The sequence below is a fragment of the Motacilla alba genome, chromosome 23 (assembly GCF_015832195.1).
Source record: "Motacilla alba alba isolate MOTALB_02 chromosome 23, Motacilla_alba_V1.0_pri, whole genome shotgun sequence".
Classification (NCBI taxonomy): domain Eukaryota; kingdom Metazoa; phylum Chordata; class Aves; order Passeriformes; family Motacillidae; genus Motacilla; species Motacilla alba.
The window spans coordinates 6,303,244-6,330,420 of NC_052038.1; the positions used below are offsets into that span (position 1 = coordinate 6,303,244).

The following is a 27,177-nucleotide window of genomic DNA, read 5'->3' on the forward strand; positions in this document are numbered from 1 at the left end:
GCCCCTGGCTGCTGCAGGCAGCTCTTATAAGGCCGGGTGACAGTGAACACCCCTCGGCAGCCTTGACCGCCCTGATTAAGCAGCCCTCATTAAGAGCGCCCGGCCAACCCCGCTGCTGCTGGGCTCGTGGGTCAGGCGCGGTCAACGGCCGTTTTTCTCAATGAATCGCGGGGAGGGGTTGTGCGGCCTTATCAGGATTACCCAAACAGGATAAACAGAGTCATTAGCCCAGGCTGTACCCTGGCACCAAGGCCCCGCGGGGCAGGTGTCGCTGCCAGGGTTCACAGACAAACACGGCGCGCTCGTCTGAGCCCGGCGTTCGGCGGCGCCCGGCCTTGGGAAGAGCAACCTGGAAGTTGTGTTATCAGCGGCTGTTTGCCTGGCCTTGCTCACCAGCCGCTTGTTGTGGTGGAGGAGGAGGAACCCGGTGAACCGGCAGGCTGGGATGGGCCCAGGGGCCGTGTCTCTCGGAGGAAACACCGGGCCGGAGGGAAAACGCTGCCATTCGCAGAATGAGAGGAAAGTAGGGGAAAAAGGCCAAAGTTCTCGTATTTTCCTATTGGAAACACAGCGCAGGGGCCGTGTCTCTCGGAGGAAACACAGGGCTGGGAAAGGGAAAACGCTCCCATTTGCAGAATGAGAGGAAGGGAGGAAAAAAGGCCAAAATTCTCCTATTTTCCCAGTGGAAAGGGATCCGGAGGTGCTGGTCGACAGCAGCTGAACACGAGCCAAAGTGGGCAGTGGTTGTTCGGGTGGCCCCCAGGCCCTGGGCCCACTGTGGGCCCCTCGCTGCAAGACAGACACGGAGCTGTCCAGGGAGGGGAACGGAGCCGGGAAGGGGTGGAGCCCAGGAGCGGCGGAGGGGGGCCCAGCCTGCAGCAGCGGAGGCTCAGGGGGCGCTCCTGGCCCCGGGCCCCGGCGGGAGCGGCCAGGCCAGGCCCGGGCCCTTCCCGCGCCCCGCGGCCCGTCGCCATGGCAACCCCGCCGCGCCGCGCGGCCCGCCCTTCCCTGCGAGATTGACAGCGCTGGCGACCAATCAGCGAAGAGGGCGGCGCGCGGGCGCGCTGGGATTGGCAGTCGGGGGAGAGGGGCTCGCGCTTCCGCGGGCGCCGGTTCCGGTTCCGGTTCCGGTGGCGGCCCGGTGCGGAGCGGCGGCGCGATGGGGCTGAGCGCGGAGGAGGCGGCGGAGCAGGAGGACCGCTTCGACGGGATGCTGCTCGCCATGGCCCAGCAGCACCAGGGCGGCGTGCGCGAGGTAGCGCCGCCGCCATCGCGCGCGGGGAGGGCGGGGCGGGACCGGAGCGGCGAGCGCGGGGAGCGGCCCGGCCGCCTCGGGCCCCGCCCCGGCACGTGGAGCGGGCGATGCACGTGCTCCGCTCCCGGAGCGGCGATAACGGCCCCCGGCAGCGCCGGCCCCGCGCGTTAATTAGTGCGGTGTTAATGAGGCGCCCTCGAGCCCGGCCCCGGTGCCCCGGGAGCGCTCCCGGTGCGCGGCAGTGCCTGTGATGGGTCACAGCGGGGCAAAGCAGCGCGGGGCAGCATCGAGCTCGCCCCGTCACCCTCCCAGCACAGCCCCGTGATGCCTGGCCGTGACCGGGGATCCCCCGTGCTCGGGATCTGCTTGCCCACCCCGGTCCCACCGGCGGCGGGCTCCGGGATGCGGGGCTGGAGGGTGCGGGAACATCCCAGCCACATCCCACCCAGAAGTGATTTATAGAAAAGGGTCCTGTAACAGCCCCTCGTGTGACAAAACCTCGGAGTGAAGCCGCCACGGGACAGGATTCCCGGGAAATAAAACCAGCCAAGTTGAAGGAGAATTTGGGTTTCCAGAGGGGGAGTGGAGGTGCTGCTTCATGCATCGGTGCATTTGTCCCCTGGCAGCTGTAAAAATGAGGAGTTTGTGTGCTTTTGGGTGTGCAAAGAAGCAAAACATGCAGTATATATAATATATATATATATATATATATATATATATATGGGCTAGAGGCATGCATGCATAAATCCATCCCTGCCGGGGGTAACGCCTGGGGGTGGGAGCAGGAGCTGGAGTGAGCTGCTGCCTTCCCGCAGAGCAGCCCAGGCCCCTGCAGGGAGCCCAGGGGCTGGGTGTGCTGGGCTGGGTGCTGCTGGCACAGCCACAGATAGGGAGGACAAAGGATCAAGGCTGCTCCAGGGACACGGGGTGGCTTTCGGCGACCTGGGCTCACTGCTCCTTCTCTCCCCACCCTGTTCCCCAGCTTGTGAACACCTTCTTCAGCTTCCTGAGGAGGAAGACGGATTTCTTCACCGGGGGAGAGGATGGAGTAGCAGAGAAGGTAAAAATTGAACCTCCAGGCCTTTAGCTGTTGTCCCTTCCATCCCACCCTGTGTGTGCCACGCCAGGGCTCCCTGCTTGGACAGCTCCCAGCATCTGGGTGCACCTGGGCACCAGCAGCTCCCGAGGGAAGGAAAGCCAGGGCTGCCCCTGCCAGGGTGAGGAGCACCCCGCTCCCTGCTGTGCCTCGGGGCAGGTTTCTTGCCAGGCTCTGGCCAAAGGCTAGTTTGGAAAGCAAACCTGCCAGACACACTGACTTAGCAGTGACACAGCAGGTGATAACCCCCGCTACCTTGTTTGCTCAGCCCAGGAAAAACACAAAGTCCAGGGCTCTGTGCATCAGCTGCCCCTTGGCTGGGCTGCACAGAGCATCCCCTCTGCTGCAGGGAGCAGCTGGAGCTCGAGGGCTTTGAGGTCCTCTGAACCCAAAACATCCTGTGGTTCTCTGAGAGAAAGGAGGAAAGGTGCACCCTGCTGTCGTGTTTGTGGAACAGAGGGCAGATCTCCCCGTTCCTGGGCTGTGTGACCCCCTGAGCAGCACCTCAGCTGCCTGGCTGCTGTCCTCAGCAGTGCTGTGCCTGTGGAGAGCAGCGTTGCTGCCTGGGTGGTGGCATCTGTCACCGTGCTTGGGCCCCCTGGAAGATGCTCTGGCACCATGGGAACGCAGCAAACGGGGAAGGAGCTGCTTCCCCAGCCCTGCCGAGCCCTTGGCATGAGGGAAGGACAGGGTGGGAGAGGCACTGCATGCTTTGGGGGCTGTTTCAGCAGGCTCGTGCTGTGGACAGGGACAGGGACAAGCTCAGGCACTGCAGGTGGTTTCCTTACCTGGATCGTGGTGTTGGGAGCAGGCTGGCACATCCTGGGGGAACACACCTTGCATTCTGTACTCCAGGGGACACTGGAGCTGTGTGAGCACTCCTTGCTCCCAAAGCCAACAGAAACACTCTGTGCTCGCTCACAAACTACAGTTGGCTCGGGAAAGGGTCTGGATTCCCCCCACCCCAAAGCTCCCGGGGTAAACAGATGTATAAATAAATCAGTGTTCCCCTGTGGTTCCCTGCTGGGGATCTGCTGTGCTGTTTTCTGGGGCAGACCTCAGCTCACCTACGTGCTGCTGTGCACAGCAGCCCTGGCCTTATCGGGCCTGGGGCAATTCTCTGGCTCCCTGCCCGTGTACTCAGCTTTCCCTCGGCACCCGAGACCTTGGGCTTGTGCCTGCCAGAGCCACAGCAGCCTCCAGAGAGCTGGGAGCAGGGCTGGAGCAGGGCACTTAGGGAGGAGCTCGCCCCTCAGTGTGAAAACAAGTGCTTCGAGCATTCCTGCTCTGAATCGTGGCACTGAGGCTCCCTCTGGAGAAAGGCCCGGGCGTGGGAGAGGTCAGAAGTAGGTGAAGAACTGGGTCTGGTGTGTCCAGCTGTCCTGGAGGCATGGAGTAGCCTCAGGTGGCTGGGCTGGGCATCAGCTCGTCCTGCTGGAATTGCACAAAGGACAAAATCAGTGGAGGATTTTTATCTCCTAGAAACATACTCCCTGCCTAACTAGGAAGGACTGCATTTAAATATTTCAAATTTTCCCTTTTTCCTCCCTTTTCACTTCCTCCTCTGTTTTTTTGAATTGAAAACTCTCTAGATTTCCAGTCAAAAAAATTGAGTGAAGATGGAGGGAAGATTCCCAACATCTGTGCTCCTCAGGAGAGGAGTGTGCTTGGTTTGGGTGTGACGTGGGCACTGTTTGACCCCTGTGCCCCTGTCCCAGCTGATCACAGAGGCCTTCAGCCACCACAGCAAGCTGGTGCTGGTGTCCAGCTGGATGTCCATTCCGCCAGGGACACACCAGATCCACACACCCTGAGCTCCTCCAGGGACACACCAGATCACACACCCTGAGCTCCTGCAGGGACACACCAGATCCACACACCCTGTGCTCCTGCAGGGACACACCAGATCACACACCCTGTGCTCCTGGGGACACACCAGATCACACACCCTGTGCTCCTGCAGGGACACACCAGATCACACACGCTGTGCTCCTGGGGACACACCAGATCACACACCCTGTGCTCCTGGGAACACACCAGATCACACACCCTGTGCTCCTGGGAACACACCAGATCACACACCCTGAGCTCCTCCAGGGACACTCCAGATCACACACCCTGTGCTCCTGCAGGGACACACCACATCCACACACGCTGTGCTCCTCAGGAGAGGAGTGTGCTTGGTTCGGGTGTGACGTGGGCGCTGTTTAACCCCTGTGCCCCTGTCCCAGCTGATCACAGAGGCCTTCAGCCACCACAACAAGCTGGCGCAGAAGGAGCGCCGGGAGCGGAAGGCGCGCCAGGAGGCCGAGCGGCGCGAGAAGGCCGAGCGTGCCGCCCGCCTGGCCAGCCAGAGGCAGCAGCAGGACAGGCCCTGCCCGCAGCCCGGCGAGCCGCGCATCAAGGAGCTCACAGACGAGGAGGCAGAGAGGCTGCAGCTCGAGATCAACCAGGTGAGAGCCTGCCAGGCACCTGCAGGGGCAGCTCTGTGCTCCCTGTGGCCGCGAGGGGTTAGATCTTGTCCAGGATCTTCCCCTTGGCAGCACCTCTGTGCTGTAACTCTTCTAAGGGCTGAAAATTCCCTGTTTTCAAAGTGGGATGCAGTGTGGTGCTCTTCAGCTGGGGCTGAGAGGCTGAGGCCATCTAGTGCCAGCTCAGGAGGTGACACAAAGTGCCAGCTCTTGGCTGAGCGCGTTCCTGCTCTTCTCTTTTCCAACAGAAGAAAGAGGCACAAGGGCAGGGTAACAGTGTGCCAGTGAAACCCTCGGAGGAGGAAGGTGAATCTTCAGATTCCAACAAACAGGTAAAACTTGTCTGGAGATACTTTAGATGCATAAAATGGTTTGGGTTGGAAGGGACCTTAAAGCTCATCCCGTTCCCTCGGCCATGACACCTTCCACTACACCAGGTTGCTCCAAGCCCTGTCCAAAACTCACACTTTGAAAATGCAAATTAGAAAATTTGGCTTTAAAAATGCAGTTAATTCCTAAATGTGCCAGTACAGAGGGCATATGGGTGTTTTTCTTGCAGTCATGTTTTACCAGAAGCAGCTATTAATTTTGGAGCTAAATTTAAGTGGGTATAAGATACAAACAACTGACCTGCAGTCCTTACAAAACCAAAGAGCTGTTGTTGCAATGGGAACTGGAAAAGCTTCTCTCTTTATCTTGGATTGCTTAGGGAACGGATGATGAAGAGGAAGATGAGAAGGATAAAGGAAAACTTAAGCCCAACTCTGGCAATGGAGCTGACCTTCCAAATTATAGATGGACACAGACTCTTTCAGAATTGGATGTAAGTGTGCTTTGTGAGGAATCTGAGGAATCTGAGACAGGGAATAAGAGCAGGTGCTGGTAAGAGGTGAAGCCAATTCCCTGTGTCTCAGTTGTCTCTGGAAGCTTGTTGGAAACAGCAATGTTTCAATAGCTGGGAGAGAGCTTGCTAACTCAGTAGAATTCCCTAGAGCTGTAGTTCTCCAAATTTTGGTCTTGTTTTAACCAGGCATCAAAATCTGCTTCCCTTTTCATGGTCCCTTCCTTTCACCTCCTGCTCGCTCAGTACCTCAAGGAGAAGAGTCCCTGCTCTGTCACATGGCTCTGTGACACCCAGGCAGGAGGGCTTGGAGCAGCAGCATGGCAGGGGAAGGAGGAATTTCCCTGCCCAGCTGCTCAGGTCTGCTCCTTTTCGCTGCAGCTGGCTGTGCCCTTCAAGGTGAGCTTCAGGCTGAAGGGCAAGGACGTGGTGGTCGATATCCAGAGACGCCGCCTCAAGGTGGGCCTCAAGGGCCACCCCCCTGTCATTGATGGGGAGCTCTTCAACGAGGTCAAGGTGGAGGAGAGCTCCTGGCTCATTGAGGATGGCAAAACAGTCACCGTGCACCTGGAGAAGGTAAAGCAGCATGGGCAGGGCAGGAGTCAGGCTTGGCTGCCTCCTCTGGGCCCTCTGCTGAAGCAGCTCCTGGGCACACTGTCAGTGGTGCCACTGCAGTGGGGTATTTAATTCCCCCATCTTCAGTGTAATTTTGTGCTATTCCAGGATATCCAGTGTGATTCTCAGCAGTTCAGGAAAAGCTGGAAGGAAATCAGTCATTTTAATGTTGTCCTTTAGTGTGTTTTGACATCTGTAAGTGATGTTAAAATCCAGGGACAGGCCTCCTCGTGTCCCTCCTTGTGTCCCTCTGGGCCACTCCAGGTGGTTTGTTGTAATCCCATTTATGGCATGCCAAATGGGACATCTGACATTCTCTCAGATCTTCCAGCTGGGAAAGTTTCGGCTGCCTAAAGTAATTTGAAACAAAAATACCCTTTATCTATGTTCAGATTTTACTGATATTTAGAAAAGTGTCCAATAAAGTTTGATTCCATAATTTTTTTTTCCTGTGACTGAGACTTAAAAACCCTAGAACAAGTCCAAGAAGGATGAACTGGTTTTGCTTCTTCATCCTCTAGATCAACAAGATGGAATGGTGGAACAAGCTGGTCTCCACAGACCCAGAAATCAACACCAAGAAAATTAACCCAGAGAATTCAAAGGTAAGAGTTCTTCTGTTTGGTGGGACAGAGCCTGCTCGGGAATTAGCTCAGCTGAGCCCAGGGCTGTTCCAATCTGGATCTTGCTTTCAGTTGTCAGACCTGGACAGTGAAACCCGCAGCATGGTGGAGAAGATGATGTATGACCAGCGACAGAAGTCCATGGGCCTGCCCACCTCTGATGAGCAGAAGAAGCAGGATATTTTGAAAAAGTGGGTGCAGCTCATTCCTCTGCTTGGCTTTGCCTCCCTCAGCACAAACAGGGCAGCAGCAGCTTGGCCCTCGGTGCCAGCCATGCTCACCCGTGCCCATCACTGCTTTGTTGGCCACCAGCAGTGTCTGTGAGAGCCCGGGGGGGTGGAAAGCCTAGTGGGGAAATCTGGGAATAGCCTAGCTCTGGAATTCTAATCTGCTGATTTGGAGTCCAGAAGGCACATTTAGAACTGGAGGTGCCATCTCTGCTGAACTTTACCATGGTCTTGATTGGTGTGTAATCTCCCTTGGTAGCAGCTAATCACCCCTCCCTCCCTCCCTGCTCTTGCCTCCAGACAGTTGTCCCCGAGCCACTTTTATGGCTTTATTGCCCTGTTTGACATAAATGCACCGTGGCAGGGAAACGATTCCTGGAGCTCCCAAGGCCATGTGGGAAGGTGTGGAGGCAATTCTGGGTCACACAGCTTCTTCAGCGAGTGCAGCCCCACACCTTATCTCTGGGTGAAGGATTGCTGTGGCTGACCTGACTCCTGGGCTTCATCTCTCGTGCCAGAAGCTTCTCTGTGAAGCTGAGTGGGGTGTGAGCAGGGCAGAGACCGGGCTGCCCTGCTGGTCAGTGGGATGGGAAGCACCCTCTGCTCCCAGAAGGCCACTTCTAGGACACCTCGCTGGCAGGGCCACTTGTTTGGTGCTCTGGAAGCTGGCAAAGGATGGAGAGGAAGTTTAGACTTTGTCCAGGGCAGAGGTGACTCAGTGACACCCGTGTGGGTGCTGATGTCTGCCCCTGGAGCTGTCCTGGCTGCCAAACAAGGACATGATCCTCACAGCACAGATGGCCCTGGAAGTGGAAGGTGGGAACGCTGCTCCTGAGGAAGCCCTGAGAGGGGAGCACAGAGGAGCCTGCCCTGACTTGCAGAGTGTGTGAGGCCTCCACAGGGCTGTGGTGTGAGTTGTGCCTTGGGGAGCAGAGCAGAGCAGCCTCTGTGTGCACTGGGCACAGAGCACTGCCCTCAGAGCTTCCTGCTGTGGCAGCCTGAGTCCAGATAGCCCCTGGAAGGTGTCCCTGTCCACGGCACAGGGTTGGAACAGGATGATCTTTAAAGTCTCTTCCAACCCACCTCATTCTGTGATTCCCTCTGCTGGGACTGCAGTACATCTGAAATCAGATTTCATCTGGTGTGAAACCAGATGCCTCTGGTCACGTCCTCCCCGAGACTCTCCTGTCAGAGCACTGGGGTATTGCCAGTAAAGCTGTCAGGCTGCAGCTTCAGCCCTAATCTGCCTTCACCATCTCCCCCGTGCCCCACAGCCTGCGCCGTGGCAGTGCAGGGGGTGTGTTTGATAATTAACAGCTCCCGTGTGCCTGGGCCTGCTGACCTGCTAGGCTGGCAGGAATGCTGCTCCCAGTGACCCCAGGAAAAGGTGTTGGTAGGGAAAGTCCAGGGAATGTGTCCCAGGGAGCTCAGCAGAACCCTCCCTGCTGCGGAGGGCGTGGGGCTGCAGCAGAGCTGCACCGTGCAGGAAGCAGGAACCCTTCCCTGCCCAAACAGAGCTGGCTGGCTCCCGCTGACTCACACAAACTCTTGTCTTTGTTCTCCTTGCAGGTTCATGGAACAGCATCCAGAAATGGACTTTTCAAAGGCTAAATTCAACTGAGCTCTCCCCCTTTCCCCCCTGTTTCAGTCAGCCCCTTGCATGGGGCAGGATGTGTATGGTTGGATATTCCTCACCTTGGGCAAGTTAAACTTCAGCATCCCCCACCCGAGCTTGCTGTGGAGGCGCTGCTCAGTCACCCTCGGTGTCCTGGGGCAGAGGCAGGGCCCCAGAGCAGCTCCAGACAGAGCCACGTGCCACAACTCCCAGAGGGCACAGGAGAGGAGGAGGTTAGAGCAGGAAGGGTGCTAGGGCTGAGAGAGCCAGACCTGGGAGGTTTTGGGATAAATCCTGAAGGTATTGCTTGGCTCCCCTGGGCTGCTCCGAGCTGCTCGTCTGCTCTTTGCCCCTGGCACAGGTACTCCTGAGTTCTGCTCCCTCCTGCTCTCCTGGCAAAACAAGGGTCAGTTTACTTTGTTAAGGAAATCTTTTCCTGCCTTCTTGGGAAGGGAGAGCAGCAGCTGAAAAGCACAGCTCTTGCAGTGGAGACAGACCCTGCTTCTCCTTGCTGCTGCTCCTGTTTGTGCCAGAAGTGGGACAGCTGGAGCACTGCAGGGCTCCCGGCACAGATGGAGGGGTCAGCCCGCTGTCCTGGAGCAAGGAGAGGCTGGAGAGTCCCTGGCTGTGGGTGGGAGAGGACGTGGGGGGCGTTGGGGATGCTGTTGTTGCTGGGAGTGTCTCCTGCCCCTTCCCCAAGAGCCTCTCTCCCCTCTGGCCACGCGCTGTGCGAGCTCCCGCTGACGAGTGGCATCACTCTGCATGTTCTGTCTGTTAAAACTGCAGTGCAACATAAAGGAAAACAAGAATATCTCAGGCACAGCGTGTGGTTTCTCTGGCAGAAGGGATCAGGGATCCAGGCTGGGAGAGGGAAGGGATCAGGGATCCAGGCTGGGAGAGGGAAGGGGTGCCAGGCGTGCTGTGCCTGTGCTCTGCAGCTGCCTGTGAATCCCTCTCGTGCTCCCAGCTCTGGACTGATGGTCGGTCCCTCCCTCAGGAGGTGGCAGTGGGAGCTGTGTTTGCTCAGGAGCATTGCTGAGCCCCATTCCCAGCTTAAACCCCAGGGTGGCTGCTCCAGGCTCTGCTCTCCACAGAGCAGCACGTGACCTCACCAGGAAGCCACCCTTGCCCTCGGTCTCCTTGATGCCCAGCTGACAAGGAGAGTGTCAGCAAATCCTGGGCTCTATCCCAGATCCCTGCTGCTGTGGCTCTTCCCTCTGCCTCCCCCAAACATTTCCACCTCCTCCCCGAGGGACGGGCACAAACGGCTGAAAATCCTGTTTGGGCAAAGTCCGGCCTGGCACAGCACCTGGGGGTGGTGGGGTTGTTTTTGAGCAGCAGGGCACTGCCTGTGTGAAGTCTCTCAGTTTTACGCTCCTGGGGTTAAAAAGCAGCCCCCACCCAACAGGGCAGTGACCTTGAGGGTGAGCAAGGACCCAGATCGGGGCAGCTGCCTCTGGGCTGCTCTGGGCTGGATCTTCCTGCCTGTTTGTCTTACAGATTACCTACACCCACCTGCCTGCACCCTACACCCACCTGCCTGCACCTACACCCACCTGCCTGCACCTACACCCACCTGTCTGCACCCTACACCCACCTGCCTGCACCCTACACCCACCTGCCTGCACCTTACACCCGCCTGCCTGCACCTACACCCGCCTGCCTGCACCCTACACCCGCCTGCCTGCACCTACACCTACCTGCCTGCACCCTACACCCGCCTGCCTGCACCCTACACGCACCTGCCTGCACCTACACCCGCCTGCCTGCACCCTACACCCGCCTGCCTGCCCGTGCTTTGGCTTGATAAAAGAGCAGCATCTCCTGTTTTCATAAGAAAAGCTGAACTGTGCTGGATTTGAAGGTTTTAGCCCCAGAATGAGCTACCTGCCTGGTCTGTGGGAGGGCTGAGCTGGGAGGGCTGAGCTGCTCTGGGTGGGATGAGCCTCGCCCCGTTCTCAGCTCTGTCAGTGAACCCCAGAGAAGCTGGGGAGAGTTTTTGGGAGGAAGGGGTGTCAGCGGGGGAATGGGGCCACCGCTGGTGCCCTGACCCGTGGAGGAGGTGAACGCCCGGGCCGTGTTTGTGAACGTGGCTGATCCCAGAGCTGCCCCTGGACTTCACCCCCTCGGCAGCGGAACAGAAGGTGTTTCACTGCCGGCCTTGTCCTCTGCAAACAGCCCTGGCCACCACTGTCCCCAGGCCAGAGTTGGGAGCACCCAAGGCAGCTTCCCCTGGGATAAACCCTGCTGGGTCCGAGCAGCTGCTCAAGGCTTGAGGAATGCAAAGCCCCAGCTCAGCCTGAGCCCCTGCAGACCTCGGAGTGCGGCCTTGTCCTGTGCCCACGGCAGGGAAATGCTGGGCAGCACCAGGATCCACGCTGCACACCCCTCGTGTGTGGTGTGGGAGCAGAGCGGGAAGGGCGGTGCTGGACAGGGACAGGTGACCCAGGTGCCCCTGGATCCCCACACCTGTGCCAGGTCACCTGGAGCAGCTGTTCTGGTGCTGCCACCAGCCGGAGGGCAGAGCCTGGAGCTCCTCACCTGCCCAGGTGAGGGCTCCTCCCCACCTCCAGTGAAAACAAGGCCTTTGTGCCTACAATAGGCTCTGCACAGAGCTTTCTACAGGGTGAAGTTTTCCCCAGTCATCTGGGTTTTTTCCTTAACAGCAGCTCCTGGCCTAGCTTTTATTAATGAATATTGCAGCTCAGAGCATTTGGGAAATGTCCCAGACTCCAGGACTGCTTTGGGAAGAGCAATGGAACAGCAAAACCCTGAGGAAGGGAACAGGAACAGCGAGTATTGGATGTTTCTGAGTCGTTTTAGGAGGAGCCTCAGCTGCTCTGTCACTGCAAGGGCCAGGCTGTGAGGAGTTAGGGTCCTTCCATCTGCTCCCTAATGGCTAAGCCACACTGAAATAAATAATCCAGCAGCTCAGGGTGGGGATGTGCTGAGGAATTTCTTCAACACTCCTGCAGCCATTCCCTGCAGAGCTCCTGAGCTGCCCTCACCTGATCCCAGGGGACCGTGGGCAGGGGGCAGCTCGGGCTGGGCAGGACAGGGATCCCTCTGAGGGCACAGCACAGCGAGGAGGGAGTGTCTGGAGACTCCTGGCAAAACCAAGCCCAACAAAACCAAACAATGTCTTCAGGAAAAGCCAGGTGCTGAGTCAGGTTCCCAGAAGGAAGTAGCTGTGTGAGAGAACACCTCCACAGGTGTGTGGCCAGGTAAAGGCTCTCGTGTTTGTGAGGTCTCCACTTGGGCAACCCAGTGAGCTCACTCAGCAGAACACTCAGCACATGCTCAGAGCCAAAACCCCTCCAGCCAGAGCCAAGACAGCTCCATCCACAGCAAACAACTTCCTGCAGACCAAAACCCCATGGACTCATCCCATGAGTGGATGAGAGCACCCAGGCCCAGGCAGCAAACTGGGAAGCTGCTGAACAAACTGGGCTGACAGGCCCCACCCGGCTGGTCCGAGGGCTGCAGACACAAAACCATCCCCAGAGACCCCTCCAGCCGAGAGAAGGCAGCATTTACCTGATCATGGCTCTGAAACCCTCCCAGGAAACACATCCTGGTCCTGTGCCCCTGGTCCTGTGCCCCCAGGCTCCTGCCAAGCCCCTGCCCCAGGAGGGTGAGGGAAGGTCAGCGGCCAGGAACGGAGCCCTGCAGGTTTGTGCTGAAATTGGGGAGTGCAGAACTGGTCCTTCCAGTCCCAGGGTCAGAGGCTGGGCCACCCTCCCTCCCTGAGCTGATCCTGTGCAGCAAACCCCACATCTGCTGCCATGAGCTGGTGACATCACAGGGACCAGCTGGGAATTCTCCCCCCCAGGCTCAGCTTTTCCAGAGCTCAGTTCCAGCATCACGCCCAGGGAAGGTCCAGGTTTCCCTGCAGGACAACGAACACTTCCCCAGAGGCTCCTTCATTTGCATCCAGACACCAGCCTGGCATTCAGGATCCCCCCGGAGCTACCAAATGGATGAAAATGTCCGTGTCCCTCTGGGAGTGCAGGAATCGCCACCCTCTGTGCACCCCCCACCCCGGGATCCCCAAGCTGATGCAAACAGGAACGTGAAAGTCACAGCACAGTAAAGAGCACAACTTTTACTTTATAAAAAACACCAAACCAGAACATTTAGGGCAAATGAGTGCAAAAGAATCCCGTAAGACACCACAGGTGAACCAGCTTCAGGGACCATCGAGTTGACAGTCTTCCTCTTAGTGAGTTTTCGGGGGGCTTGGGCTTTTTTCTGCTGGTCTAATCCCCTCATGCTCACTCTTCACAGCCAGACTAGGCACTACAAACACGTACCTGCTGCGTACCAGCGCTCCCAGCTCACCCTGGTCTCCAGCACAGCCCACGGAGCTGTGTCAGCGCGAGCCACGCGACACCGCAGCGCACAGCTTTGAGGGACCTTGTCCAAACAGCAGAGTACAAACCCAGGAGAAGCAGAAGCCAAGCAGGTCCCTCAGGACGGGCAGCATTTGGAAGGAGGTGACCTCACACAGCTCCCCTGGGAGTCCCAGCCTGGCCTTGCTTCGAGTCTTCTCCTTGCATAAACTCGATTTCTCATCAACCAACAGCTCGAAACACAAAGCAGGGAGGGGAAGCCAAATCCAAGGCTCAGTCCCTTCCCTTCTTCTTTGAAACATCTCTGTCAGTGTCTCAGTAATGCCCCTGATTCCTGGAAGCTCACTCTGGAAACAGCCAGTGGTTTACAGCAACGGGCTCTAGCAGGGACTGGAACTGTCCATTTCAAAGGGCTTTGGCCTTTTAAAGAAGCCTGAGAGCTCGTGAGAGGAACGAAATCCTTCCTCCCTGCCCAAACCTCTGAAGAGCAATCACAAGCTATAAAATAAAGGCACATTTCAGTTCAACTCAGGCACATTTCAGTTCATCTAAGGCACAAAACCATGGTCCACACCGAAGCCCAGGGCCTATTTGGGCTTCCCTCTCCCCAAAATCCAGTGGGTGTGTTTATCCCATGGCTGGTAAATTCAATGAAGCGTTTTCTGTTCATGTCCAAGGGCACCCAAAGCTCCAAACAGGTCCCACGGCTTGACGTGTTTGCTTTGTGATAAACAACCAACACCACAGATGCAGCTTCCCCCTGCTGCAGCCCCCGGGTCAGCTGGCACTGAGCCCTCGGGACAGCAGTGCCCATCTCCTGGCTCCACTGCCTGCCAGAGAGCAGCCAAGGGAAGGACAAGCTGCTGAGTGCCCACAGGGAAAGGCAGGGACCAGCAGTGCCCCACAAACCTCTGCTGACACTCAGGAGCCTTTCCTTTCCAGGCAAACCAAGGGATTGAAGGGATTTTTTGGCAGAGGAGTCAAACAGCCCAGTTGTGAAGCACAGCAAGTCAGGAGTGAATCAGTGCTCCCCTCACCTGCCACAGCCCTGCTCCAGGCTCTCCCAGGGGAAGCCTGGAGAGAGGAGGGAGCAGAGCTGCTGGCAGCAGGGCAGTGTGTGCTCCTGGACCCCAGCAGAGCTGATCCCCACGCTCTGCTCAGGCAGGGGCAGCCCAGCAGCCACCCCAGCCCCCAGCACTGACCTGAACCAGGAGATGGGCCAAGAGGCCACACATGAAATGAACCCCAGAAGCCTGAATCTGCTCCTCAGGCAGCAGGAGGTGGCACCAAGGCTCAGCAGGGAAGGCAGATCTGGCCACTGGAAACACCACGGGTAGGAGACTTTGGGTTGGTGGGACCAAGACAGGCACTTTAAACAGAGATTTGGGTCCCTGCAGAGCAGGATCTCAGCCTGCACCTCAGCACCAGCACAGGGACACCACAGTTACTCCCTGTGCAAGTCCACTCAGGCAATGGCAGGAAGCAGAACTGTCCAACAGGTCCTCTAAGCAGGGAAAGGGCCGAGCCACAGGCTGCTGGAGCTAAATGTGATTTACAGAAATCACAGAGGCACGGGTTCCCTGCTACTTCCTTGTCCATCCTCTCCTCCCTGAGCACACATTCCACCTCCCAAGTTCATCAGCTCCGCAGTTCGCTTCCTTGATTGTCCAAAAAAACCAAAATATCCACTGAAGTTCAGAGAGCAGGACGAATCTGGCTTCAATAAGGATCAGGGTAGACTGGGGAAAAAAAATCCAACGTGGCACAGCACACTCCACATGGAAGGAGCAGGATTGTGACTGCAGCAAAGGCCTGGAATGCCTCCCTGCAGCTCGGGTCCTTTAACAGTACACCTGGAGCAGAGGAGCCCCGGACGAGTCAGTCTCTGTGTCCTGGAAGGAGGAATCTCTGCTGGTTGGAGAGCCTTGGGAGGAAAGAGAAGAGGAGAGACGCTGCCATTAGCCCAGGGGAAGCACAGCAGCCTGGCACTGGGGAAGCAGCTGCCACAAAAGGCTTTGTGTACCATGAGGGAGGAGAAAGCCACACAGAGCCACGGCGGGGAACAGCCCTGCCTGCATTGCAGCCATCTCCCAGGACAGAGCTGCTGTGCAGGAGGAAACTTGTCTTGTAGCCCTGGGCTGCTCTTTGGGAGGACAGAGCCCGGGGCAGCCCGTCACTCCTGCTGCTTCCCTTCTGCACAGCTCCTTTTGTTCCCAGTCTCACCCAGCTGTGCCCTCTGCCTGTCACACCCCAAATGCAGCCCCAGACTTGGTCAGGGCACAGAGAGACTGACAGCTCTCAGTCAGGTCCTGTGCAAGGACAGGCAACGTGCCACGCTTGGATTTCACCCTTTTCAGAAAGATCCCCCAAGCCAGGCAGCGTCCGAGCTCCATCACTCCCAAAGCCCAGGAGAACTGAGGGGACCTGAGGAGCAGGGCGGGCTCAGCCTTTGAGGAGGGCGAGGACACGGAGCGGGGCGGGCTCAGGGCTCTCCCCTGCAGGCGGGCCCGGCCAGGGGCGTTACCTGCGCTGCTGTGCCGCCTCATGTTCCGGGCCATCACATCCGCCGGGGTCTCCTCCGAGATCTGCACGGCCAGCTCTGCAAAGCAAACCAAGAGGGCCTGAGACGGGAGAGGAGGGTGCAAAGCATGACTCAGCACTAGGGATCAGGGAACACCCTCAGGGAGCAGGACAGGCTGAGTCTGATTCTTCCCACTGCTTCCGCCATGGTCCGGGTAGTCTGAGCTGTGTCCTTAAATCCCAGGAGCAGCCTCTCTGCTAATCTGGGAAGCACAACACCCACACGGTTTCCTCTGGTACTTCTGGATATCTCCTTGCCCCCACACTCAGCTTTTCAAGGTTTTTCTACGACAAGCTCTGTTCTAAGCTGCTCTGGAGCTCAGACGCTCGAGGCTGCTGCCACAAGGAGGAAGAAGCAGAAGCTCTGGTGCTGTGGAACAGCCCTTCCCTGCTCTTTGCAGGGACATGCACTGTGTGGAGGAGCTCTGGGCTCTGAGGACACACTGCCACCGGAGTCTAAGGGTGGCATGAGCCAGGCAGCACATGGGAGAGAGCCAGCTGAGTAACTGGACATCCTCGGGCACGAGCAGCTCGTCTGGTCCTACCAGTTCAGTTTGACTCACCGTTGTCCTGCCTCCCTTAGATGAGCACAGGCAGGAGCAGCAGCAGCAGCACAAACCCATCTATTGCTCAGCACAAACCTCACGGGCAAGGAAAGACAGGCTCGAGAAAGCCACAGCACAGGGAGGAGGGTGAGAAGCAGAGCTCTGCACTCACACACCCCAGCAGAGCAAGCCCACTGGGGGCAGAGCAGCTTCCAGCGCCACGCCTCCGCGGCGTTGGTGACACAGCCCTCCTGCAGCCCCCGGGGACCCCCGGCACCCCCCGTACCGTCCTGGCTGATGACCATGGACTCCAGCATGGTCTCGTTGCCGCTGTCGGGCGCCGTGCCCCGGCTGGATTTCTCCTGGCTGGCGGGCAGGGAGATGTGGGGCCGCACGCGGCTCTTGCGCGTGCTGATGCGGATGATGCCCCGCACCAGCCGGCACTCGGCGTCCTGCTCGTCCAGGTTGTAGTCCTGAGTTATGCTGTTGATGAGGTCCGAGATCTTGTTGGTCTTCTCCAGGAAGACGGTGTCCGAGGTGCACTTGGCCAGCTCGTCGATCTGGTGGACGCTGAAGAGCTCGGTGAGCTTCTTGAAGATCAGGACGTCGATCTGCCGGCTGGACATGGAGCCGTTCAGCTCGCTGATGTCCACGTCGGACTCGTGGAAGGAATAGTACTCCTCCGAGCTCCGGTGGCTGCTGGGGAGCGGTGGCTTTTCTATGCTGTTCCTGAAGGGCTTCTCCAGCAGCTCCTTGCAGCAGGAATCAGATTCCGGGTGGTGGTTGGTGTTCCTGTTTGGATAGACAGGGATGCCCTTCAGCTTCACGTCTGGGTAACTGAAACTGCTGCCCATGCTGGACTTTTTGATCTGGTTCCCGTTCTTCTCAGCAGGAGAGGTGTTGGCGGGGCTGTTTGGCAGCCGCCCGTTGTAGTCTCCGTTCTTCCCATCATCCGTGGAGGTCTCGGCGGGCCCCGGGTAGGGAATGCAGACACTGCAGTCCTGGAAGCAGCCCCCACATGTCACTATGCAACAGAAAACAGCCTTGTACGTGTTCCAGGCCTGAGACAGGGAGGAGCAGCAAAGGCTCTGGTTTGGGGGAGCCTCTGCTGTCCCGGAGATGAAGGTGATGGTCTCTGCCTCTCGGCCGTTGGGGTCCTTGAGCTCGGCCTTGCGCCCTTTCCTGTCCCGCATCTGCTGCGCTCGGCCGCGGCCGGCTTTGATCTCGGGCGTGGAGCCACTGAACACCTCCAGGCTGACATCCGTGTCCCTGCTGTCCCTGGCTGCCCGGGCCCGCAGGGGCACGGCCTCCGGGCAGGGCTGCTCCCGCTGCCGGGCGCCGCTCAGCTCGGGGGGCAGGCGGCTCCTCCGGCCCAGCATGGCTCGGCTCTCGGGCACCTGCGGGGCACAGGGGGTCAAATCAGAGCAATCCACCAGCACCGGCCCCACCTCAGCCAGCTGCCCATCAGCACAGAGGGATCTGACAGCCAGAGATTGCACTGCAATGATTTACAGGATATTCTGTGCCAGGACTCGTGCTGCTCTCGCTTGGGCACGCGTTCCGGGGGTCTCCCACCACCCCAGCCTTGCTGCTTCCTTTGGGTAGATGCTCTCATCAGAAGAGAGATGCTTTGAAAGGGCTATTTGCAGACATCAAAATCCCTGCAACCTTCAGAAGAGTCTCCTCCAGGCAGCTGGAAGAGGAGTCAGCTCCAGAGCAAGGCAGGAGCAGCTCAGCTGGAGGTGGAGGCACTGACAGGCTCCAAAGGGAAAGTATCTTTTTTTAAACAACTTCCCTTTGTCTTGCATTCCTCAGGATTAGGCTGGGCCCTGACAGCACTTATCCATTTCAAAACAAGTGTGCCCAGGAGGAGATGACAAGCAATCCATCATTATGCAAGCTGCCAATTCCAGCTCCACGTTATTTGCTGCTACTCCAATTCAGAGGATTTAGCAATGACAGCATTACCAACACTAATGATTTTTGCCAGTCATGCTAAGGTCGGGCGATGTCAAAGACTTCCCTATGAAAACCCAACGTCTTCATCTGGATTAAGGAAAAGACCTTGTCAACAAGTCGGTCTCAAATCACCCCTCATGGGAACAAAACCTTTACAAACCCTCCAGAAACAGAAGCCCCGGAGCCGTGTGTGCCAGCACAGCTCCCACAGGCCTGCAGGCAGGAGGGAACTGCTCCACAGTGAGCCCTCTCACGCTCTCCCTGCTCAGAGCCAGCCTTCACACTCTGGCACGCTGATTCTCCCTGCTTTTAATCTTTTTGTTATTAAAGCTCGGCTTGGAGTGGTGTGAGGAAAGTCAGGCCAGGGCTGTCACTCTCCACTCCTGCTCTGCCTTTATCCCAGGCTGTGGTGGGTCCTGGAATTCTCCATGGTTTCCAGGCTCCTTGGCTAACGCTGCTTGCACCTCCAAGAGATCCTTTCACATACTAATTAGGGTAATTAATAAGCAGTGAGAGCCCAGCCATAGTGTGAGCGTTGTAGGGCTGTGCTTGTTGTTTTACTTTGGACTTTCTATAGGGCACCTCAAGCATGAATAAATAAATCTGTCAGGCCTTGTTAGAGCACTGCCTCTTTCTCCCTGGTTCTTAAACCAAGAGTCACATTTTCCCCACAAAGAAACAGGCCCAGACTGAAAGCCAGGCACTTACAGCACACCACTGCTTTCCAGGAACATCTTGGCTCTGTGACCTTATGAAAATTCATCCCGGGAGCTCCCTTTGCACATTCCTGGGCAATATGCAAAATGAAAAGCCCCAGATGCTCCAATTCCAGAGCAGAGCAGGCAGAGCTCCCTCACCTCAGCATCGCTGCAGAGTTCTGACTGCTTTCACTTCAGAAAAGTCAGGGGTTATTCCCCTCAACTTCCTCGTTTTTGTAATGCAGTTCAGAACGTAAAAACAGACTGAAAAAAACTATGAAGTGAGATGAAAACATCTGAGCTGAACTGGGAACTGCTTACTGGGATGTTTCTTTCATTCCAAGGCCTCGCTGAGAGGCCCAACAGCAGCACTCCTTTACAGACCAACAGCCACCTTTCTGAGATCTCAGAGCACCTGGGACAGAGAGGAGCATCACCTCAGCTCCGAGGAGGAGACCTGCAGGCACAGGGGTCAGACACCTCCGGGCTGGCCCATTCCCATCACAGCTCACACCCTGGGACCTCTGGGCCACACGGAAAAGCTCCTCAGGAGCACAGACAGGACAGAGCTCCTCATCCAGCAGCTCCCCCAGCACAGGAACGGGCTGGACCAAAGCCCCAGCCATAAATAAACGCTCAGACCAAAAGCCACATGCAAATGTTACTCACACGGTGGCTGGGAGCTCCCTCTGCTCTCACACAGGCACTGTGAGTGACTGCAGGCCCCTCCAGAGAGCCTCAGCATCTGCTCCAGGGGAGCCAGGAAGGATCCACACGGGGTTTGCAGGACTCAGAGTTAGCCAGGGTCTAAGATCTTCATTGTTCAGAGGGCGGGATTTCCCTGGAAAGTTTTAAAAAAGCTCAGTTAAGTTGTGGACCTCCTGAACAACATCACATCCAGCAACAAGCACGCTGCTGGTGTTGCTGCAGCTAGGGAACGTCTCCTGAATTCAGGAGGCAGGATTTACACGCTGATGCAGCTCCTCTGAGCTCTGTGGAAGCACCCACAGCTGGGAAGTGTCCTAAGGAGCCTTGCCAGAAGCTGGAAGTCCCCTGTTAAGCTCCTGCTCTGCTGTCAGGGGGGATGGAGACCCAGACCCGGGGTAAATGTGGACCCAGCATCGTCCCTGTGCATCCCTGGGGACCCAGCATCCCTCTGGCAGCTCTCTGGGACACCAACAACCTGCCCGAGGGACTGCCTCTTGCCAAACCCTCCCGTGCCCCCGGCCCTAAACACCCACCCCGTTCCAGCCGACAACCAGGGCTCCACCACGGGGCAGGCAAACAAAGCTTGACCCTTTTCCCTCCCAAATGAAAGGGAAGGAAAAGGGGAGACCCACCTGGGCACCAAACAGAGCTCCCTGTGCCTACCTGGGGCCCCCAGCACGCCCTCCAGGCGGGGGATTTTTGGGGAGAGGAGAAGCTGGCAGCAGCAGCAGCAGCAGGAGCAGCAGGAGCAGACCCATCCCCGCCTGCCCTGCTCTGCACAGCTCCCCCCGCGCCCCCCACTCCCTTTCCAGCCCTGGGAAGCAGAGCCGACCCCAGAACCCCCGGGAGAGCTCCGACCGCCACCAGCCTCGCCCCGGGCCGGGCGGCGGGGAAGGGACAGCGCGGGGACACGGAGCACAGGCGATGGGGCTGGGGCTGGGGCTGGCCCCGCCGGGGCTCCCGGGGCCGGGGAGCGGGACGGCGCCGAGGCGGGTGCAGCCCGGGGCCGAGGGGAGCCCGGTGCGGGGCGACGGAGCTGCCCTCCGTGCCTGCCTCCCTCCGTGCCTGCCTCGCTCCCCTCCCTGCCTCCCTCGCTCCCTCCGTGCCTCCTTCCCTCCCTGCCTCCCTCGCTCCCTCCGTGCCTCGCTCCCTCCCTGCCTCCCTCGCTCCCTCCGTGCCTCGCTCCGTGCCGGTCGCGGCCTGCGGCTGCCCCCCGGGCCGGGCCGGGCCGGGAAGCGCCGGGCGGCGGCGGCGCGGTGGGGCCGGGCCCGGGGCTGCTGCCGGGGCCGGGGCCGGGGCCGGGGCCGGGGCCGGGGTCGGTCGGGTCGGTCGGTCGGTCGGTCGGGCCGCGGTCGGTCGGGCCGGGCTCTCGTTACCTGCGAGCCGGGAGCGCGTCCGGCCCCGCCTCACCTGGGCCAGGTGCGCCACGTGACCCGGACGGGCCGCGCCGAGGGACAGCAGAGCGCGGCGGGCGAAGCTGGGCCGGGCCGGGCACGGGGCCGGGCACGAACCCGGGTACAAACCCGGGTACAAACCCGGCACAAACCCGGCACAAACCCGGGTACAAACCTGGCACAAACCCAGGCACAAATCCCGGTACAAACACAGCACAAACCCGGGCAAACCTGGGTACAAACCCGGCACAAACCCGGCAGAACCCCCAGTACAAACCCGGCACAAACCCGAGTACAAACCCGGGTACAAACCCCGGTCCAAACCCGGCACAAACCCGGGCACAAACCCGGGCACAAACCTGGCGTAAACCCAGCACAAACCCGGGCACAAACCCCGGTCCAAACCCGGCACAAACCCGGGCACAAACCCGGGCACAAACCTGGCATAAACCCAGCACAAACCCGGGCACAAACCCCGGTCCAAACCCGGCACAAACCCCGGTCCAAACCCGGCACAAACCCGGGCACAAACCCGGGCACAAACCTGGCGTAAACCCAGCACAAACCCGGGCACAAACCCCGGTCCAAACCCGGGCACAAACCTGGCACAAACCCGGCACAAACCCAGCACCAACCTGGGCACAAACCCGGCACCAACCTGGGCACAAACCCAGCACCAACCTGGGCACAAACCCGGCACCAACCTGGGCACAAACCCGGCACCAACCTGGGCACAAACCCAGCACCAACCCGGCGTAAACCCAGCACAAACCCGGGCTCAAGCCATGTCACGAACCCCGGGCCCCCCGGGCGGGGCAGAGCAGCCGAGCCTTGGCCCCGGGGGTGTGTGCCCCAGAGCAGCCCCCGGTGCCAGGTGCGGGTGCCAGGGATCGCTGCCGGGCCCGATCAGTGTTCCCACCCCCGAGGATCCCTGTCCCGAAGTGTCCCTATCCCAGAGAGCTGGTGACTCTCTCCTGGGGTGGGATCCTGCCCCGGAGGCTCGGAGGAAAGGAAAGGAACCCCCGGGAAGCGGCAGCAGGGAGGGAATGCCCCTGCTGGAATGGCATCGGGCACTGAGGCTGCTGCCGCGTTCCAAGAGGACGGTGGGACAGGGAGCTGGGTCAGCCCGGGAGTCCTGGGGTTAAACCTGAGATCCTGATGCACGATTCCTTCCCTAAAACTGCCAGGACGAAAGAGCAGCGCCTCCTGCCCTGGTAACTGGGACACCCGGGAAAAAACCCGGGGAGAGGCTGGGAGGGAGGGCACCGACATTAATTATTGCTGCCGGTAATAAGGCTCGGCTTTTCTGGAGCACATCCCAGCGCGGGGCTTTACGGAGGCCGCTGCACATCCCTCGGCTCCGTCCTCCTGCATCCCTAATGCCCGTGTCCCGGGGGAATGCCGGGGGCTGCGCTGGCCGCAGGACACAGGCGGGACCACGTCCCGGTGTCCCTTCCCGGTGTCCCTTCCCGGTGTCCCGTCCCGGTGTCCTGTCTCGGTCTCCCGTCCCGGTGTCCCTTCCCGGTGTCCCGTCCCGGTGTCCCGTCCCGGTGTCCCTTCCCGGTGTCCCGTCCCGGTGTCCCGTCCCGGTGCCTGTGCCTCGGCAGAGCGGCACCGCCAGGGAAGGGAGAACAAAGGGAGAACAAAAGGAGAAGAAAGCTCTCACCGGGCTTTCGTATCACCGAGGTTTATTCTGAGCGCTGCTAATTGCAGCCTCCTCTGCTAAATCATTAACAGCTCCACAGCCCGAGCAGGAATCCTGCAGTGCCGGGGGGTTCTGGGGACTCAGGCTGTGCCTGGCCTCAGGGCAGGGACATTTCTTGTCTTTTTCTACGATTTGCCTTTACCAGACTCTGTCCTCGCTGCTGGGACAGCCTGGGGACGCGGCTGCTCGGGGGGCTCAGCCTCACTGCCCAGCGTCCCCAGCTCACCTTCTCGAACTCACGTCCAGGCACAGCTGCTCCCCCTTTCCACGTCCTTTTCTCTCCCTGGAGCAGGGACTGGGGCTGGGAAGGCGTCAGGCAGCACAGACATGGGGGGTGACCCAAAGAAGCGATTGTTTTCTGGGCAGGCAATGACGGAGCAGGCGCCTCCTGAGCTCCCTCCAACCTCTGAGACCCCGCGGTTTCATTTGGGGGAACGGGGGAAGCTCAGGGCAGGACCCACCCCGGCCCTTTCCCCTTTAGGGGGGACCCTTGAGGGTCCAGTTCCACCAGATCAGAGCAAAAAAAAACCGAGAGAGGAGGATGCTCTGATAAATTCCTGCCCGTCCCCGCAGGTTTTTGGGCAGGGGGCAGAGGAAGCGCAGAAAGAGCTTTAACCCCGCGGCGGAGCAGCCCCCCTCAACTCCCACACCCCATCTCGAGCGGATTTCTATCCGACAGGTGACGGCTCAGCCCGGCCTCCGGCTTGCCCCCAGCGTGCAGAGCAGCCAGCGGAGCCCCGGCAGCGCTGCGGCCGCGCTCCAGCCGGGCCGGGGGATGGGATGGGATGGGATGGGATGGGACGGGCCGGCCGCGGGGGCCGGAGCAGTGACGCAGCAGCCGCTGACGCTGCTCCGGTGCCTGGCAGACGTGTGGCAGCCTGGCAGGAGCAGGAATGTGATGCAAAGCACAAGAGATGGGGTTTTTTTCCCTCCTAAGGTAAGGGAAGCAAAAATGTCACCAGCCCCGTGGGCGACATCCACTGAAGGCCTGGATGCGGCTCTGCCTGAAACAGATTTAGGCTGGGTTTTGTTTTTGGCTTAGGCTTTTATTCCAGTCTGGGGGTGGGATGAAACCTTGACACCTGGTTTCTGTCATCTCCGCTGCTCCGCTGTGAGACCCACGCAGCAGCACGCAGATGCAGCGTGACATCCAACAGCATGACATTCCAGCAGCAGGAACCCCAAAACCAGGCTCTGGGGGGAGCGGGGTGGCAGTGGCACCTCCTGCTGCAGCCCCCTGCCCCGCCAGCCCACTCCCAGCTTTATTAATGCCGTGTGAAGGACAATGACAGCGATGATGCTGCGACAGCCGCACGACCAAGGACGCCCCTGTGCCGGGGACAGCCCCTGCCAGGCCACCTTCCCAATGACCCCGCGGTGACCTTCTCGGCCTTTCCCAGCGATCCCACCCATCCCCAGCTCCGCATTTCCCACCGGCCCCTCCAAGGGAGGGCGTTTTTCCAGCACCACTAACGCCCCGGGGCCGGCGCCGTGCCGAGCTGTACCGAGCCCCGGTGCCCGGGACTGGCACCGAGCCCGGAGCCCTGACGGTGCCATACCGGGCCAGGGCTGTACCGTACCGAGCCCGGGCTCCCGTCAATGCTGGCACCGAGCCCGGTGTAGCATCGAGCCCATAGCGGTCCCGCGCCGGTGCCGCGCCGAGTCCGGTGCCGGTGCAGTGCCGGCCATACCGAGCCCCGGGCTGCGCCGTCCCGGTCCGGGCTCGCGTGTCCCCCACCCCCTTCCCCCGTGCCGGTGCGGAGCCCGTCCCGGAGCCGCCCCCGCCGGGGCCGAGCCCCGCCGCCAGCACCGCCCCCGGGCTATATATCCCCGCCGCATCCCTCCGCCGCCGCTCCCGCTCCCATGGCTGCGGCGGCGGCGGCACCGGCCCCTCCGAGCCCCACCGGCGGCGACGCGCAGCGCCCGTCCCGCGGCGGCGGCGGCGGCGGCGGCGACGGCAAGAGCGGCGGCCCGGGCGCGGTGGAGCTGGCGGCGGCGCGGCGGAGGCTGGTGGCGGCCGAGGGGCGGCGGCGGGCGGCGGCCGAGCTGGAGGGGCGGGTGCGGCAGGTGCACTGCGCGCTGCTGCACGCCGAGCTGCGCCTGGCCGCCCGCGCCGAGACCCTGGGCCGCCTCGGGGCCGGCGTGGCCCAGGCGCAGCTCGCCCTGGCCGCCCAGAGCCAGCGGCTGCAGAAGGGGCTGCGCCGCCGCCCGCGGCCCCGGCCCGGGGCGCTGCTCGCCGCCGCCCGCGCTCTCCGCAGCTGCGTGCCCTGGGCCCCCGCACGGAGCCGCGGGGCCGCCGCCGGCACCCCCGTGCGCCGCCTGCCCGCCGCCGGCCGCGCCTCCGCCTAGGGGGGCGGCGGGGCTGCGGGGCTGCCGGGGGGCTGCGGGGCTGCCGGGGGGCTGCGGGGCTCCGGGGTACCCGGGGGGGTCGGATGGGTGGGGATCAGGGGGTTCTGGAAGTGGGGGATGCCTTGGTGGGTCTGGGGGAGCCTGCAGGATCTGGGGGACCCCGTGGTGGGGGGGATGCGGTCCTTCAGAGGGTTTTGGGGAGTGTAAGTGGTGGGGATGCGGGAGGTTTGGGGAGATGGAGGGCTCTGGGGTGCTCGGAGGGGTTTGATCTTGGGGATCCAGGGGTTTGGGGGCTCTGAAAGGACACCTTGGTGGGCTCACTGAGGGAGCCAGTGCTGTGGGGGTCCTGTAGGGCCTGGGGTGGTTCAGGGAGTCCTGGGGAGTCTGAAGGGACGGGACCTGGTGGGTTGGGGAGTCCTGGGGTCGGAGGCACCTTGGTGAGTGTGAGGGGCCAAGGGGACCCTGCGGGATCTGGGGGACCACCTGGTGTGGGGTAACCCAGGGGGGTCTGGGCTCCTTTAGAGATGTCTGGTTGGTTTGGAACTGGTGGGTTGGAGGGTTATAGCTGAATTCTGCCGAGTGTGAAGGGTCCGGGGGACCCTATGGGGTGGGGAGACCCAGCAGGGTCTGGGCAATCCAATGGGCTGGATCCCAATGGATTTGGGGGTCCCAGAGGGATCCTGCAGGGTGGGGGAGGTCTGGGGACATGTCTTGGAGGTGGTCTGAGGGATCCACTGGGATGGGACCCAGTGGGCTGGGAGGGCTTAAGCATCCTTGAGGGTGCCAGGGAGATGCTGCAGGGTCCTGGGGACTCTGTGGGGTGGGGGTACCCAGCAGGGTCTGGGACCCCAGCAGTGGCCCGAGGGGTCTGATGGGGGAAGACTTTGAGGTATTTGGGGTTCCATGGGGGACCTTGTGGTATTCGGGCACTCCAGGGGACCCAGCAGGGTCTGGGGACCTTGGGGTGCCCTGCGGGATTTGGTGGGGACAGCATCCCTGGGTGCCCTGCGGGGTCAGGGTCCGGGGTGTGCAGTGAACCAGCAGACTGGGGGGACACAGTGAGACTGGGGGGACACAGTGATACTGGGGGACCCAGCAGGTTCTGGTAACCTCCCCGGGCCTGGGAGACCCTTCGGAGTCTGGGATCCCTGGGGGATCTTGCCAGGTTTGGGGGTGTTTATGGAGAAAGCTGCCGCCAGCACCCCCAGCCCGCTCTGAAGGCAGCAGGTTCTGGGGCAGGGCCCCTTCCCCGCCTGAGCCCCTCGGCCCCCGGGAGGGGACCCCAGCCCTTGGGACACTGCTGGGACTGTGACTCGCACGGGCAGCCCCGGCGTGCCCCTGCAAGCCTCGGCGGAGGGTCGAGGGGCTCGGGGCCACCGCAGCTCCAGCCCCCCGGGGGGGCTCGGGACAGAGCGGGACGGGCCCGGGGCTCGGGATCGGCCGGCACCGCTCACCCGCAGCGAGCGGAGCCCGGGACTGCTCCGTGACTGACCCAGCCGCGCGGGGACACCGAAGGCTCCCGGCGCTTCCAGCAGCGTCCTTGGGGACACCCAATGTCACCTGGGGGCAGAGCCGTGGCTGCGGGCTGGCAGGAAGGCACGAGGAGGCGGAGATGGGCTCGGGATGAAGGATCCCCCTCCGGGATGAAGGATCCCCCTGCGGGATGAAGGATCCCCCTGCGGGATGAAGGATCCCGCTCCGGGATGAAGGATCTCTGTCCGGGATGAAGGATCTCTCTCCGGACTGAAAGCCCGTGCAGGGCCCTGGTGTCGCTGTCCCCGTCGCTGTCCCCCAGCCTGAGCCGGCCTCAGGACGGACGCTCGGCGCGCACGGAACCGGCTCGGAGCGCACGGAACCGGCTCGGAGCGCACGGAACCGGCCCGTCCCCGCCGGGAGTCGCCGCGGTTCGGCTGGCGAGGTCCCCATCCCGCTCCTGCTCCGTCCCCGCCGCCAGCCCAGGGTGACCGTCCCGCTCCGCCGTGCCAAGCTGCCGCAGTGGCGCTCCCCAGAAGCTGCATGAATCCCGCGGAAAAACTAAGTCCCTCCGCTATTTCTTTATTTAAATTTAAAATACCAAAACCCCGGGCTTGGGCAGGGGTGGGGGGAGATTTCACTGACCCCCTGTTATTTCTTTATTTAAATTT

General features: G+C 60.5%; 3 protein-coding genes across 3 annotated transcripts; 2 read left to right on the forward strand and 1 right to left on the reverse strand.

The window, feature by feature from the left end:
* The first annotated feature begins 1,144 nt into the window (after positions 1-1,144).
* LOC119711215 (nuclear migration protein nudC) lies at positions 1,145-9,561 on the forward strand. The gene is made up of 9 exons (XM_038161124.1): positions 1,145-1,255; positions 2,238-2,315; positions 4,583-4,804; positions 5,071-5,154; positions 5,532-5,645; positions 6,045-6,239; positions 6,800-6,883; positions 6,974-7,092; positions 8,698-9,561. The coding sequence occupies exons 1-9, from the start codon at positions 1,160-1,162 to the stop codon at positions 8,747-8,749; spliced, it is 1,044 nt and encodes a 347-aa protein (XP_038017052.1). The 5' UTR covers positions 1,145-1,159; the 3' UTR covers positions 8,750-9,561.
* A 4,805-nt stretch (positions 9,562-14,366) lies between these two features.
* Positions 14,367-20,448, reverse strand: LOC119711206 (keratinocyte differentiation factor 1-like). Its single transcript, XM_038161113.1, has 4 exons — positions 19,547-20,448; positions 16,507-17,617; positions 15,620-15,694; positions 14,367-15,019 (listed from the first exon to the last, which is right to left on the reverse strand). Exons 2-4 carry the CDS (start codon positions 17,597-17,599, stop codon positions 14,937-14,939), a joined length of 1,251 nt encoding a protein of 416 aa, XP_038017041.1. The 5' UTR covers positions 17,600-17,617; positions 19,547-20,448; the 3' UTR covers positions 14,367-14,936.
* A 4,019-nt stretch (positions 20,449-24,467) lies between these two features.
* Positions 24,468-27,177, forward strand: LOC119711213 (TMF-regulated nuclear protein 1-like). Its single transcript, XM_038161122.1, has one exon. It carries the CDS (start codon positions 24,548-24,550, stop codon positions 25,031-25,033), a length of 486 nt encoding a protein of 161 aa, XP_038017050.1. The 5' UTR covers positions 24,468-24,547; the 3' UTR covers positions 25,034-27,177.

What these genes read in the sequence shown, in the direction of transcription:
- LOC119711206 (XM_038161113.1), bottom strand. Translation starts at nt 17,599, where the DNA reads ATGCTGGGCCGGAGGAGCCGCCTGCCCCCCGAGCTGAGCGGCGCCCGG. An exon ending in CATGGTCATCAGCCAGGACG is followed by an intron (nt 15,695 to 16,506) that starts GTACGGGGGGTG and finishes TTTGCTTTGCAG; the next exon opens with AGCTGGCCGTGCAGATCTCG. An exon ending in GAGGCGGCACAGCAGCGCAG is followed by an intron (nt 15,020 to 15,619) that starts GTAACGCCCCTG and finishes TTTCCTCCCAAG; the next exon opens with GCTCTCCAACCAGCAGAGAT.
- LOC119711215 (XM_038161124.1), top strand. Translation starts at nt 1,160, where the DNA reads ATGGGGCTGAGCGCGGAGGAGGCGGCGGAGCAGGAGGACCGCTTCGAC. An exon ending in TTAACCCAGAGAATTCAAAG is followed by an intron (nt 6,884 to 6,973) that starts GTAAGAGTTCTT and finishes TCTTGCTTTCAG; the next exon opens with TTGTCAGACCTGGACAGTGA. An exon ending in AAGCAGGATATTTTGAAAAA is followed by an intron (nt 7,093 to 8,697) that starts GTGGGTGCAGCT and finishes TTCTCCTTGCAG; the next exon opens with GTTCATGGAACAGCATCCAG.
- LOC119711213 (XM_038161122.1), top strand. Translation starts at nt 24,548, where the DNA reads ATGGCTGCGGCGGCGGCGGCACCGGCCCCTCCGAGCCCCACCGGCGGC.